General features: G+C 43.5%; 1 protein-coding gene across 1 annotated transcript in view; it reads left to right on the top strand.

Annotated features, from left to right (window-relative positions):
- SYNDIG1 (synapse differentiation inducing 1) overlaps nucleotides 1-6604 on the top strand; it is a 535179-nt gene extending 528575 nt beyond the window's left edge. The window contains exon 4 of the mRNA XM_073627951.1: nucleotides 1715-6604. Coding sequence (XP_073484052.1) covers nucleotides 1715-1873 — 159 coding nt within the window. The 3' untranslated portion in view covers nucleotides 1874-6604. The remainder of the gene's footprint in view (nucleotides 1-1714) is intronic.
- The last annotated feature ends 9791 nt before the right edge of the window (nucleotides 6605-16395 follow it).

Genomic DNA, 16395 nt, shown 5'->3' with positions numbered 1-16395 from the left:
GAGGACCCCATACCTTTTTTTTTACATTTTGCACTGGGTTCCCCTTAATATTCATACCAGACCCAAAGGACCTGGTAATAGACGCCATTTTTTTCAATGATTTTTATCTATATTGCTGCGATCCGACAATACATTACAGCTGTGAGCAGTTTTAAATGACATTCTTTTCCTTTAGAAATGTAATTTTGCTGCTCTCATTCATTACACTATGTACGGCCACCATGTAAGCAGCCTTACATAGTGTGGGAAGTGGACTTAGTCCCCTGAGCCATGATTGGCCAAAGGCTTCCACAGCAGAGCACACTGAGATTGGCCAAAGCATGCAGGTCAGGTGCATGCTTTGGCCAATCAGCAGCCGTCAATGCACTGTGATCTTGCAGTACATTGACGATCTTGCAGTGCATTATGGGGCATTCCTTTACAGATGCGCTACTTTACAGGCAGGCTAAGGAGAACCCCCAGGTATGATATTTAAAGGAATGTTTCATTTTTATTGTTTCACTTTAAGCATTATTAAAATTACTGCTCCTGAAAAAACAGCCATTTTTAAACCTTTTTTTTTGCATTGATACATGTCCCCTGGGGCAGGACCCAGGTCCCCAAACACTTTTTATGGCAATAACTTGCATATAAGCCTTTAAAATTAGCACTTTTGATTTTTCACATTCGTGTCCCATAGACTTTAACGTTGTTCGCGTGTTCGCACAAATTTTTTGCCTGTTCGCATGTTCTGCTGTGAACGGAACGTTCGGTGTTCGGCTCATCCCTAGTAAGGAAATAATTCCACTGCATAGCTTCATGTCATCTGCAAATAATGAAAAGGTACTTTAAATCCCAGACCCTATTTTATTTAAAAATGTGTTAAAAATAAGGGCCCCAACACTGAACCTTGAGGTACACCACTAATAACCTTTCAGAGTATAAATCAACAATTACTACTCTGTGAATATGGTCTTTTAGTCAGTTTTCTATCCATTTACAAACTGCATTTCCGAAGCCTGTAGATTTCAATTTGCACATTAGTCGCGTGTGGGAAACTTTGTCAAACGCTTTGACAAAATCCAAGTATACTGATCCACAGTCACTCCTTTGTCAAAGTTTTTGCTTACTTCCTCATAAAAATAAATCAGATTTGTTTGACAACTTTAGTCTTTTGTGAATCCATGCTGACTATTGCTTAAAATATAAAATCAAAAGTCAAGAAAGGTTATATTGCTCCTAAGGATGCATACATTTTTGTAGTCCTTTATTTTTACCAAAATTGAATATTAGTGAAATGACCCATTAAAAAAGTTTCTTGTTGGTAATTCCCAACTCGAGAAATTTAAAAAGATGTGAATTTTATCATGATGAATTCATATAGTCTATATTTTTCAATGATGGCCGTTTGTCTAGGAAGTGGCAAGGGCGTGTCTTTTTTTTTAAGATGTTGGTACTAAGAGCTCTCAGAAATGTCCCACAATCTTGAAAGGTTTTATTCCTGATTAGAGGTTTATCAAACAGTAATACTGCCATCAACATTGATATGCCTTACTGTTTTACCTACTACTTTGGCTATGTTGGCACCACTTCTTGAATATTTATCCACAAGTTACGGTTCCTTAGTTACCTTTTCAATGCATCTCTGAATTCTGAACTTCATCTATTATACTATAGTCAATATTACTATATTTTGTTGTACTTCTAAAATGTTTTTTTGTTTTCTTATTTACAGACAAACAAAGCGGTAGCCAAAGGAGACTTTCATCAAGCAAGTTCCAGCTCCCGACGAGCACTCTTCTTAGCAGTATTATCCATCACTATAGGAACAGGAATATATGTTGGAGTGGCTGTAGCTCTCATAGCCTATCTTTCCAAAAATAATCATTTATGAACCAGTCAAAGAATATCTATGAACCAATTTAAGCAAGGCTTCAATGATGGAAAGGCACAAGACTGGACTAGGAAAGTTAATACTGTCAAGACATGGAATATTTTAGGATTGGTCTACTGTGGGAATGATTTTAAACAGTCTTGAATTGGAGTTTCCCTGGATGTACCCTCTGTTTGGATGTACCTTCTGTTTTTATCAGGAGTTTCTTTGTTCTTTATTCATACGTCTTGCAATCATGCTAAGCAATGAAACAATTCAAAAATTGCCAAGACTTTTTTTTTACTTATGAAATGTCAAATGGCAACCATTAAAGTGTAGACTCACCTCTTGGCTGTAACTGCAAGTATGACTTTATGACACACAGCTCATGCATTTCAATGTAAACCAGCATTTCTGCCTTGTGATCTTAGAATAACAGCAATATATAAATAGTGGACTTCATGATTTATTCTCATAGGCTGATGAAATCAATTATTATCTGGCCTGGCGCTAGTTACTGTATGAAGCAACCTTTCATTCAGTAAATCAGCATGGTGTACTCTGGCCTTTTTTACTTGATCTAAACTGTATAAGTTCCTTTGACATTGACTGTTAAGTGGGCTGAATTGAAATGATACTGAGCATGTTCGGAAACAAAAAAATGTCAGTGCTATGTTATCAGATATCTATTTTGAAAAGAAATACATAGGCAGGGACTTGCAGTTTTTTCAACAGAAATTGTACGTATTTTACAATTTCCAAAAATATATATATTTTTTATCACATATACATAAGAACCATAAAAAGTATTGACAGTTGTGCACTGAAGGGCCCTTTCACACGGGCTGTCCAATCAGGTCCGCCTGTCAGTTTTTCAGGTGGACATGATCGGATCATCCATTCACCTCTATGGAGCTGTAGATGTCAGCGGTGACATGCCTGCTGACACCTACTGCTATCTGATCCGATCCTGTCCATCAAATCTAGAAAGATGGTGGTCCTATTTTTCATCCATCTGGCGGATCGGATGAAAAAAGTCAGGCGGTCCGTTTTAATCTACTTTCCCCATAGAGGAGAGCAAAACTCACTGTGCAGAGCGGAGACGGATCTGTCATCCGCCTGCTCAATGCGGATCAGCAAGGTGATCCCCGCGGAGCAAGCAGAGTCTGCCAAACAGAGGCCCCGTGTAAAAGGGGCCAAACAGAAATAAATTGCTACACACTCTATCCAAAATACAATGAATAATACAGGAGAATTGAGACACCTCATTGTGGTATAAGAAATCTATTTCCCAGCACATTGTATTTTGAAGAGTAGCTGTCTAATAAATCATTATCATCTACACAACTGTGTAGGTCATCTTATGTTTGGAATTTGGTTGCATGGAGGAGGTTATGGGTTTTACTAACTGTTCTGATATCCCTATTGTGAATTAAAAATAACAAAGATATTTTTGTCTCCTCACTCCAAATTGTTAATTTTCAGGAAAAAAATATGCATTTATTTTGTACATTTTTAATTATATTTTTAAGGTCATTTTAGAGTTGCCACATTCTGACAGAAGAAGACAGGAGAGCATTGGTCACAAACTGACAACAGGTTCATAGTAAGGGAAAACAAATATGTGCCCTGTGAATAACTGGTATCAGTAGGAGTGTCCATTACACAGAAATAAGCTACTTTTTTGTTGAATCTTACAGAGTCATGATTTGTTAAATTGTTATTATAGGCCCTCTTATAAAGTTCCACGCTCTCAAGATATGACATACTAATTAGCATGTTCAGGGCTCCAAGGTACACAGCCAGTTTTCTAATGGTGGTCCACACCAGGTAACTGATTAGGACTCCTATTTTCTGAACCCCCTTTCCACTTCCATCCCAGGAAGAAGTGATCCAAGTGCTTGCTGCCACTTTTCACCCTTACATTTGGTTCTCTGTCTCTGGACAAAGTTCATGGCATGGCTACACCATTGCAAAATACAGATATCAGATCATCTCCCACTGACAATCATTGATAAAGTGTGCATTGTGTAGCTTTTGTCAGCAGTCTACCAGTAAAGGGTTCACAATGCAGTTACAGTTACATAAAGGGAGTACTGCTATGCTGAACATTAAGGAATGTTCTGATATCTGCAGACCAAAGTTGAATTTATCACTTCTATGGCTCTTACAGAAGAATGTAGGTAGCGGAGCAGAGATGAGTGGAGGGGATAGCTTACAAGCATCTGGCACACTGCAGTCTAGGAAAGGGATTTTAAGACAAAGGGATCCTGGACCACTTCTAATATAACACCCCAACGGTATGCAAGTTTACAGAACCTCACAGTTGAAAGTGAATATCTCCGGATAAATAAAATATATGGAAATAATAATTATACCTTTTTGCAAAGTTTTGACTCCGAAGCTATGCTTGTGTCACTACTTAGTGAATTGCTGACATGTAGCATGCATGCAAAGGTTGAGGTATCAAGGTACCTGATGCATATTTTGAATAAAATCAGTTACTTCAGTGACTTGCCAAGTAGTGATTAAAAGATGAGCATGATAGCTATGAGCTGTCATAAATAGCAATTCCCATATTCCCATACTGTTTCCTTTTAAAATGCACATAATAATGATGAAGACTGAGAAATATGTAATAATAAGTACATTTGTTGGTTGAGTTTGCAAATAATGTTTTGATCTATTGGCTATATGACTTCTGTGTTTAGATGTATGCTTGAACTGTATTGAATCTGCTTCTGCAGACATGGATTACCCATGAGGCAACCTAGGTTCCTCAGGCCCAGCAAATGCCCAAGAGCAATCTTCTCACACATTTCATTTTTTGAAGCTGAACTCCAGGAAGATATAAAGGACAGTGAGTATTGAAATTTGATTTGGTATCCGCTTTAATCACCAATACAGCAAAACGCAGACTGTAAGAGGATATGGTATGACTGGGAGCCAATCAGGTGTTTGCCTATATATGTAATAACAAGGAGCATGCAGGTAGGAGTGGAGGGATGACTTTAACAGACATCTGCTGCACTTCTCTGGAGAGGTCACCCCTGTATAGCTTATTTCAGTATAAAAATACATCATTCCCTTATAATTTTTTTAGGTTATCTGATAATTTTCTGAAGAATATTGCAATTATTTTAGCAAATTGCATTGTGGATTCTTGCCTGTTTCTGTTGTGAATAAATGTATGTTATTCTTGTCATCCATCTGCATCTATTTAGATGTGCAAGAGTCTTAAAAAGTATATCAACAAAAATTAAAGGAAACCTATGCTTGTTGAAATATTCAAGCTGCTATTACTGAGCTCTGTTTGAAAATTCTGGATGCCTAGTAGTCATGCTGATCTAGAATCTTCAGTAATTTGTGAGTCACTGACTTGGGACATGTGTAGATCTGTGGTTATTACTTCACTCTGACTTAAATGTCAACATACTTATTTTGGGCCAGTGATTCAGAAAGTACTGAAATGGGAGAGTGCCATGCAACTAGCAATTTGTTAGAAATATAGCAATAGTGTCATGTGTATTTTTGTTACCTACATATTTTCTCAGTTCAGGTTTCCTTTAAACTTTTTTTTGCAGCAGATGCACCTAATTAGACTTCAAACTCAGTGCAAGCTTCTGATAAAAGACATGAGCCAGTCAGATCAGCAAGGAATTAGATTTCTAGGGGCATTGTGGATACAATATACAGACTGAACTCATGTTTTCATATTACAAGAAAATACATGCTTAGTGGCATCAGACTGAAATGGAAAAGTAACGTTTTAAAAATATTAAAATGCAAAATGGTGTAATAATTCTACATATATTGTTTTGAGTGAACATGGAAATTTTCCTTTAAGGTGTTGTTACAGCCATTTATCATTCAAAAACAAAGGATATAACGAACTGATCTATGTAGACTAATAAAGGAACATATGATGCCATTTTTATTATTTTTTTTACTAAGGCAAGTGCTTCAGTATCTTAGACATACTACCTTTGGTAACACAACTGTAAGTCTGGTTATGGCAGTAGTGCTGAGATTTGACTGTAGCAGGGCACTTGATTTTCTCATGAAACATGGCAACATGGCACTGAGTCTTTTTTCAAAGCTGGTCACCACTAGTATTATGAAGTCAGATAGGGAAGCCACTTTCATTTTGGTTCAGGGCCCCATTCCCCCAAAATTAGCCTTGCACAGGTTAGAGAGTCCCTTTCCCAAATGGATTAAATAGGAATTCCAAAACTGGAAACCCCCTTTTTATACATTTTGTTAAGGTGATGGCCACTTGAGCTATCAAGCTTATTTATTTACCAGGCAAGTACAGTGAACAGACGTCTAACATTTTTTTTTCTACATACAATATTCAGCAAAGATGTGCTTGATATAGGCATTTGTAAAGAATGAAACTAAATGTGTAAATATAGAACTAGAAATAGCTTCATTTAATATACCATATTTTCTGTTCTCAACCCTTTTCATGTGCCAAACTTAAAATTAAGTAGATCAGTTTATCTCCACTTTTCTAAACATGTCATTTTTACTTTTGGTACAATTTTTTTCCAGTTTCAATGTAATGTGTATCATTGTAATGCAAAATTGATATGATTCCTACTTCAGCTGTTTCACCAAATTCAATGAACCCATGTAATATACTCTTGATTTATTATGCGGTATCTGTTACCGGATACCAAGCATCTGTATTTATTGTACATTAGTGTATGTTATGTGTTGTAATAAAGACAATGTTTTGTTTGTTCTTTATTTTTTATTTAATGATCTCTAATCTGCATTCTTGATTATATTCTATATATACATACATTATATGGCTATCTGGTTCTTAAAATTTTTCAAAATAAAAAAAACAAAGCTTGGCTCCTGCATTAGAGGACACTAAATACTAACCTCTGTGGCTCATAGCTGGAGTTTGAACTCCACTGTCTTCAAGCAGTACAACCTTTGGCACAGTCTTTAGCATTCAATACTTTCTGTAGTGTTGACTGCATCCTAAGCCACAACGTTGTAGGTCCTCCCACCTGCCCCTAAGTCATTTATTGCTGAGGACCCTGAAAAGACCAGATGGTTGGCATGATGGTCTGTGTGTAAAGGATAAGTGAAGATTCCTACTCACATTTCCTGCATCTTTCTGTCTATTCAGCTTTAGGTTCAGACACTTTGCTGTACTGGAGGCAGACACTGTGGGCCTGTGTCATGTACCTGACTGTGGAGCACGAGATGATGAGAGTGGCCTCTTGCACAATTCCCGTCTAGGCACCCCTGGTGGTGGAGACAGGAATTGCTAAGGCAGTGGAAGGGCACAGGTGCCAGGAAGCTCTAGTAGTGAACTGAAGCTTGGAGATGCAGGAGTCCTTACAATGGTGGTAAGGAGTCTGGTCACAAGCCTTGTTCAGCAGCAGCCAAGCAGACAGGTGCAGAGTTGGAATCAGGTTCAAGGTCAGAAACAGGCAGAAGTCGGTAATGTGCTGGCAGTGGGGTACCAAATCAGGAAACGGAGACGTAGTCAGAAATCCAAGCTGAGGTCGGTAACACAAGCGAGCAGCAGACATAACGGGCAGGGGTGATCCAAGGGAGGTGTCAGATGAGCTGGGTCAGACTTTCTGGAATCAGGAACACAGGAACCAGAGCTGAAGACAATCCAGCACTGAGACTAGGCAGATCCTTTGTTTAAATAGGTTGCTGGGCGCCAGAATCTGGATGCGTGCACACACCTACATGTACATGCTCGCACATATGCGCCAATGTGCATTAGCGATGTGCATTCTAGTACTTGCTTGTCTTGAGCTTCTATGTTCAAGACTCTGCACATGCGCATAAGAATGAGCACCTGCTGTACAGGAATGGCAAGGGAATGAGCACCTGCTGCACGAAATCTCTGACCGCCAGATTTACTTAAAGTGGAATTAAAGTCTATAATATAAAACCTGGTAAAGGGCAGCCTTTTATTGCAGTACAAAATATTTTACAGCGCACACATACAAGAATGACATTTCCTGCAGGGCTAGTTAAAAACACCTGAACACCTGAACCTATTAAAAAAATACGGGGGTTTGGTCACACTATATAGTCATATAGTGCTAAGCCCACTTACTGTGACAAAGTACCCCGAATTAGTGGGTCCTACACTAGTAATAGAATGGAAGATCCTGTGTCTCAACCATGGGAGCTGAACTCCTCTATGTGGGAGAACTGAAAGGGATACATCCTAATCACTGGTGGCCACTAAATAGGAGGTAATGAGGAGGGGGAGGGGTGCTCCAGCCCAAAAACCTGGTCAGGGCCTATTACAACATACAAGAACATATTTGGGGGGCACACCATACAATGCATTTAAATTCAAGATGGTGCTGCTGTAAGACCTATAAACAGTACAAAATATTTTACAGTGCACACATACAAGAATGACATTTCCTGCAGGGCTAGTTAAAAACACCTGAACATATTCAAAAAATACGGGGGTTTGGTCACACTATATGGTCATATAGTGCTAAGCCCACTTACTGCGACAAAGTACCCCGAATTAGTGGGTCCTACACTAGTAATAGAATGGAAGATCCTCTGTCTCAACCATGGGAGCTGAACTCCTCTATGTGGGAGAACTGAAAGGGATACATCCTAATCACTGGTGGCCACTAAATAGGAGGTAATGAGGAGACATGTAATGCTTGCTCAGTCTTTTGTAGATTGTACAGCCGTGGCCAAAAGTTTTGATAATGACACAAATATTAATTTTCACAAAGTCTGCTGCCTCAGTCTTTATGATGCCAATTTGCATATACTCCAGAATGTTATGAAGAGTGATCAGATGAATTTCAATAATTGCAAATTCTCTCTTTGCCATGAAAATTAACTTAATCCCATCAAAAACATTTCCACTGCATCTGTGAAGAAGGCTTCAGGGCACCCAAGAAAGTCCAGCAAGTGCTAGAACTGTCTCCTACAGTTGATTCCGCTGCGGGATCGAGACACCACCAGTGCAGAGCTTGCTCAGGAATGGCAGCAGGCCAGTGAGACTGCATCTGCACGTACAGTGAGGCATAGACTTTTGGAGGGTGGCCTAGTGTCAAGAAGGGCAGCAAAGAAGCCGCTTCTCTCTAGGAAAAACATCAGGAACACTGATATTCTGCAAAAGGTACAGGGATTGGACTGCTGAGGACTGGGGTAAAGTAATTTTCTCTGATAAATCCCCTTTCTGATTGTTTGGGGCATCTGGAAAAAACTTTGTCCAGAGAAGAAAAGGTGAGCGCTACCATCAGTCCTGTGTAATGCCAACAGTAAAGCATCCTGAGATCATTCATGTGTGGGGTTGCTTCACAACCAAGGGAGTGGTCTCACTCACAATTTTACCTAAGAACACAACCACAAATAAAGAATGGTACAAAACATCCTCTGAGAGCAACTTCTCCCAACCATCCAAGAACAGTTTGGTGACAAACAATGCCTTTTCCAGCATGATGGAGCACCTTCCCATAAGACAAAAATGATAACTAAGTGGCTTGGGGAACAAAACATCAAAATTTTGATTACATGGCTTAGGAAACTCCCCTTCAGTGATACTAAACGATCGTTTTTAATTTTTTTAAAATAACAAACATGTCATACTTACCTCCACTCGTTTTGCACAGAGTGGCCCCGAACATCCATTTCTGGGGTCCCTCGGCGGCTTTTGTGGCTCCTCCCCGCATTAGATAACCCCCTTGGAGAAGCGCTCTCCTGAGGGGGTTACCTTGCGGGCACCCTCCTGAGTCCAACATTTGGTGCAGGACTTGGCCCCACCCCCCAGCACCCACATCATTGGATTTGATTGACAGCAGCGGGAGCCAATGGCTGCGTTGCAATCAATCTATCCAATCAAGAGCCGGGAACCTGTGGAGAGAGGGATGGCAGGGACGTGCTGATGGGAATTCGGGGCTTGGGTAAGTAAAACGAGGGGGCTGGGGGGCTGGGGGGCTGGGGGGCCGGTGACTGCAAGGTGTTTTTTCACCTTAATGAATAGGATGCATTAAGGTGAAAAAACAAGAGCCTTTACAACCCCTTTAATCCCACTGAGAACAGTGGTCAATCCTCAAGAGGTGGGTGAATGAAAAAAAACCCCCACAAATTCTGATAAACTCCAAGAATTGATTATGCAAGAATGGGCTGCCATCAATCAGGATGTGGCCCAGAAGTTGATTGACAGCATACCAGGGCAAATTGTAGAGGTCTTGAAAAAGAAGGGCCATCACTGCAAATATTGACTCTTTGCATAAAGTTAATGTACAGTAATTATGGTAAATAAAAGCCTTTGATGCTTATGAAATGCATGTAATTATACTTCACTATACCATAGTAACATCTGACAAAAAGAACTAAAAACACTGAAGCAGCAGACTTTGTGAAAATTAATATTTGTGTCATTCTCAAAACTTTTGGCCAGGGCTGTACACTGAGCTGCACATGTGCTGCCTTTAGTTTGTTGACACCATTTTTTACTGTGCTGTGAAAAAGGAAAATTTATTATCAAATACTTACCGTAATTTTCCTTTCCTGATGGACTCCATGGCAGCCTACGTGTGGGTTAACCCCGCCTCCTCTCCAATGCTATAGGACCCCATTCCCATAAATGAGTGCTCACCACTAGCTACTGCGTTCCGTAACTAGCCTACTCGTTGACCAATGGGTGGGAACTCCGTCTGCCATGGAGTCCATCAGGAAAGGAAAATTACGGTAAGTATTTGATAATAAATTTTCCTTTTTCCTGACAGACTCCATGGCAGCCTACGTGTGGGAAATAACTAGCCAACCACACGGGTGGGTATGCATGATCAAAACATAAATTTTAATTTGTCCTATCGGTCGATAGGATTCGTAACCCAAAGTTTACAGAGGATAGAGAGGCAGGCTCTATACAATAATGCAACATGAAGGTATTAATAGAAGCCCATGAAGCTGCCTTGCAGATGGTATCTGGAGCCACATGTCGAGCCGCTGCCCACGAGGCTGCCATTCCTCTGGTGGAATGGGCTGTCACCGCCTTTGGAGGAGCCAAGCCCTTAGCCCTATATGCCTGTTGTATGGTCTGTACGATCCAGGACGCGATAGTCCTGGTTGAGGCTTTCTTCCCTATATTGCTGCCTGAGTGAAGCACGAAGAGATGACTAGAACGTCTAAAGGGAGAAGTAACTTTGAGATATTCTTTAATAGCTTCGCCCACATCTAGAGGGTGATTCTCAGTGGACCCTGGGGTCCTAAATGTAGGTAAAACGATCTCTTGATTGACGTGGAATACTGAAGACACTTTTGGGTTGGAACCCAGCATAGGAATTAGGACTACCCGGTCCGGGAAAAACGTTAGGAAGGGTTCTTCGTGACCAAGTGATGCAATTTCAGAGACCCTTTTGGCTGAGGTAATGGCCACTAAGAAGGCCACCTTTGCTGAAAAGACCTTGATAGGGAGCGGGGAGGGCCCCGAAGTACTGAGTCCAGAGATTGAGTCAAGGACTAATGGAAGGTCCCATTTGGGGAACCTAGGCTTTCTCTGGGGCTTGAGTCTCGATGCGCCTCGGAAAAATTGTCTAACCAGAGGATGAACTGCCCATGAAGTGCCGGAGAAGGCCGAAAGTGCCGAAACTTGGACTCTCAGAGAGCTGACAGATAGATGTAAATCTAGGCCCGTTTGGAGGAAACTGAGAACGTCCTGGACTTCTGGATGTCTAAAAGACCTGCCCTGAGGAGAGCAGAACTCCACGAATTTGGACCAGATCCTTCCATAGACTTTATTTGTACTGGATCTTCTCGAGCTCATGAGAGTGGATATTACTTCTGAGGCACAACCTAGGGATTCCAGCCTCTCCCCCTCAAGAACCAGACCATCAGTCTCAGCACCGCAGGACAAGGGTGCAGGACTGACCCTTGAGAAAGAAGGTCCGGTCTGAGAGGGAGAGGCACTGGGTCCCGACAGCTGAGCTGGACCAGGAGAGGGAACCAGGGCCTGTTCGGCCAGTAGGGAGCTATTGTCACCACTTCCACTGGCTCCGCTCGGAGCCTCTGCAGGAATCTCAGCATAACTGGCAGTGGCGGAAAGGCGTATGCCCGCTTGAACCTCCACTGATCCGTCAAGGCATCTGTCCCGATGGCTTGACTGCAGAGCCCCCGGGTGTAGAACTTCTTCAGCTTGCGATTGCAGGGGGAAGCAAACAGATCTACTTCGGGATCGGTCTTTAGTGACAAGATCCACCTGAACGTCTCTATGTGGAGAGACCACTCGTTGTTGTCCAACTCGGTCCGTGACAGGAAGTCTGCTTGAGTGTTTTGGACGCCTGGGACAAAGACTGCCGAGATGTTGGCAAGGTATTTCTGCGCCCACGATAGGATGGGCTTGACTTCCCGAAGGAGTGTGGGACTCCGAGTACCCCCTTGCCTCTTCACATATGATACTGCTGTGGTGTTGTCCATTCTCAACAGCACTGACTCCCCCATCAGGAGATGAGAGAAGAACTGTAGGGCACACCAGGCCGCACGAAGTTCCAAGACATTCGACCCTGGGTTGGGGAGACATGTTTCCCACTTGCCTTGGGCCAGGTTCGACCCACAAAGGGCTCCCCAACCGGTACCGCTGGCATCGGTCGTGACCGTCACCCAGGAGATGGGAGCGATGGAGTGGCAAGTCAGGAGGTTCTTGCGCTGAAGCCACCAGAAGAGGCTGTTTCTCATTGTAGATGTTATGCGGATGACCTGATTCTTGTCCCGTGACTTCCATTGCCGTAGGAGGCCTGACTGGAAGGGACGCAATCTCCATAAGGCCCATTTGACCATGGGAGTCGTAGAAACCATCGTGCCAACGACTTTCAGGCACTGAGAGGCTTTCATTTGCCGTGCATGTAGAGCCCGGGAGACTCTGTCTCGAACTGTAGGAATTTTCTGTAGTGGAAGGGAGATAGTGTTTGCCACTGTATCGAACTGGGCTCCCAGATATATTAGACGCTGAGTTGGGCTCAGTTGACTCTTTTCTATGTTTAGGAGCCACCCGAAGTTGGACAGAGTGGAGATTACTTGATCCCGGTGGACCAGCAACTGCTCCCTGCTCTGGGACAGCACCAGCAGGTCGTCCAGGTAGTGGTAAAGACGTACCCCTTTGGATCTTATTAGTGCCACCGTAGCTAGGAGGACCTTTGAAAAGACCCGGGGGGACGTTGTCAGCCCGAAGGGGAGGCAAATAAATTGAAGATGATCTGACCCAATGTGAAAGCGGAGGTATTTGTGAAATTCTTTTTCCACTGGAACATGGAAATAAGCGTCCTTCAGGTCGATTGATATCATCCAGTCGCCTGGTTGTATGGCTCTCTGAATGGTCACCAAGGTTTCCATCTTGAACCTTCCATTCTCTATGAATCCGTTGAGATATGTGAGGTCTATGACTGGGCGCCAAGAGCCCCCCTTTTTTTGAACTAGGAAGAGAGGGGAGTATATCCCCTGAAACCATTCGTCCTGTGGTACATGTACTACTGCTCCTTGAATTTTCAGGAGGTCCACATAGGACAGCAAAATTTGTTTCTGATCCTCTGCCCGAGGGAGAAGAGTGGAGACGAACCTTGGGTGCGGAGTCCTGGAAAAGGCCCATCTGTGGCCTGACGAGACCGTCCTTATGACCCAGAAGTCTGAGATCGAGGCCACCCAGACGTGCCGGAAGAGGAGCAGACGAGCCCCCACCCGGCCCGCCTGGGCGGGCGTAACCTCAAAAAGATTTAGCCTGATCACGAGCACTGGACGTTTGATTTTTAACGGGTTTGCGGAAGGATGACTGCCCTCTGCTCCAATTCTTCCTAAAGTCCCGGCCAGGCTTGTAGGAGCGTGCTTCCCTGGAGCGCTCCGGACTTCGTCTTCTGAACTGGGGCTTCTTTCGACCCAGCATGCGCCTGTCCTGGGGAAGAAAACCCGATTTGCCACCTGTGGCTCGCGTAATGGCATCGTCAAGCTTATTGCCAAACAGTGAGGACCCCTCAAACGGGATTTTACACCACGCTTGCTTAGAACCAGGGTCCGCAAGCCAGGGACGCAACCAGAGGGCTCTCTTGGCCGTAACTGAGGACAGCATAATACGAGCCAGAAGGCGGATCAGGTCAATGGACGCCTCCCCCAGGAAGACCGCTGCAAGCTTCAGCTCTGCGGCTGCTGAACTTCCAGCCAGTTCTTCTGACACGCCTTTAAGGAAGGCTTCCACGTTCTCCGTCCAGGCCTCCATGGCCTTAGACATGGCCGCTAATGCCAGGGCTGGTTTACAGGCCATACCCGCGAGCCCATAGATTCTTTTTAGATCTAGGTCTATCTTCCTCTCGAGCCCATCTTTAAAAGATATTGCGTCTTCTAGAGGAAGAGTCACATGTTTGGCCAGACGCATAAAAGCTGCGTCCACAAGGGGAGTATTCTCCAAATTCTTTACTTCTTCTGACTTGAAGGGGTACAATCTGGAGGTTTTATTAGACATGGAGGATTTTTTTCTCTGTTTTACTCCATTCTTCCTCAATGATTTCCTTTAGCTCTGGAAGGAGCGGAAAGTTTGCGCGTTCTCTCCCCAGGTGCTTGAAGAATTTTTTCTGCTTGGCTGGGGGAGTGGAAGGGTCTTCCCACTTCAAGGCTTCCTTGATTGCTTTGATTTAAAGGGGAAACCATCGCGAAGTCGAACCCTCCAATGACCTCCTCATTAATAGACTCATCCTCTGAGGAGTCAGGAGAGGTAATATAGGGCTGCGAAGTACCCGGATCATCGCGGGCCTCTTCCGCCGGCGGGCCAGACGCGGTGGTAGACTGGCTCAATGTGCGAGGTGCTTCCCTCTACATTAGGGATTGCTGTACCACTCGTTTCACAAGAGACTCTAAACGCTAGTTTTCCGTCTCTTTTTCCCCAACCGCACGGGCAAAACAACGGTCACATAAGGACTTGCAATCCGGAACTCGTGTCCTACATCCCCAGCAGGCTCTGTGGTCTGAGCGGCTGTCATGGCGGTGGGAGCGGTGTCTTGAGGAGGAACGAGAGCGTCTCCTCTGGTGGGATCCGGACTGTGAGTCTCGTCTGGATGAAGATGAATTGTATTGTGGCCTGGCAAGGTCATTGGCATTCTGGACCGCATTTAGCGGGTCCGACCTAGAAGGGCTGGGAAGAGAAAAAATAGGGGAAGGGGAGAGAAGAACATGGTATCAGCACGACAATAATGTGCATAAATCTCATCCCCTCCCCTCACGAGCACATACCTTGTGCGTGAGGGCTGGCCACTTAAAGGCGGTGAATTGTCCATAACCAGGGACACGAAATGTCACTTTAATAGTCTGCAGGGATAATGGTCTAAGAAAACCTAGGCATCAAATATGAAAAGGTTTTAGAGAAAAGAAAAAACTCTGCTTGCCTCATCATTTTTTTTTTTTTTTTAATATGCACAAAGCATGTACCAATGTATATTCAAGCCAAAGGAAAAACAACTTCCAGCCGCATAAGTATATATATTTAGATAAACATATATAATGATAAAAGAACATTTTTCATTATTTTGCTCTTTTTTTTTTGCAGAGGTTTCCACCACTCACCTGGAGACCAGCAGGGATCCGCTCCTCCTTTCCCTACCAAGGGAGATCCCAACTCAACAGGACAGGAGGGCGGAATTTAAATTCCCCGCCCGTGACATCATTATCCCCTACTGCGCACGCGCAAAGGGGAACCGCCGTACGGCGCCTGCGCGGACGACGAACGAGCCGCCGTACTGCGCATGCGCTAGCCAAACCTCGCTCTCAGGGTGGCTACAGCGCAGGTGCCAGCGGCGAAGTGCCGTGGCGGGCTGGAACGCACGCGAACCAGCCGCCATGAGGGGGATAGGACACACTGGACCACCAGGGAAAATACAGACAACACATAGAAATACTGCCATGGAGTATGAGAAAACAGCCACAGACCTTGCCAGCCGTTGATGAGAACTGTCCGCCGGGCATACAGAGGCGACCACCCATCCACCAAGGGGGAACATTCAAGCCTCTTTAAGCTACTCGCCCGCTCATAGCTGGGCTTTTTGAGCTGCACCGCACAGGTATGCCAATCTTGGATTCAATCAATCTTGATGCGAACAGCATGTGTAGGTCCATAGAGGAGGACAAAAAAGGAACGCAGTAGCTAGTGGTGAGCACTCATTTATGGGAATGGGGTCCTATAGCATTGGAGAGGAGGCGGGGTTAACCCACACGTAGGCTGCCATGGAGTCTGTCAGGAAAGTATGTTTTTTAATTTTCTATTAATGATGACCTTCAGGGACCATTATTTATATTCTAAACTTACAATTAAAAAAAAACACAAGTCTTGTTTTAGAGGAGCAGCAACCATCTCTGTTTAAAAAATGTTCTGTTTCCAGTAACAAAAATATATAAAACTCTGAATCCTTTGCTTCCTGACAGACACAAAATTCCCATTGTGTCCCTAGAAGGTACTGTGCATATAGAAAGTATATGATCTTCAGAATCAATAAAAAATACAACATACTGGAGTTTCTGGGGCTTCCAGAATGTACCTAATCCATTCC

The sequence above is a fragment of the Aquarana catesbeiana genome, linkage group LG04 (assembly GCF_042186555.1).
Source record: "Aquarana catesbeiana isolate 2022-GZ linkage group LG04, ASM4218655v1, whole genome shotgun sequence".
NCBI lineage: Eukaryota > Metazoa > Chordata > Amphibia > Anura > Ranidae > Aquarana > Aquarana catesbeiana.
Note: the sequence above shows the minus strand (reverse complement) of the source record. Positions and strands in the feature narration are given on the sequence as shown.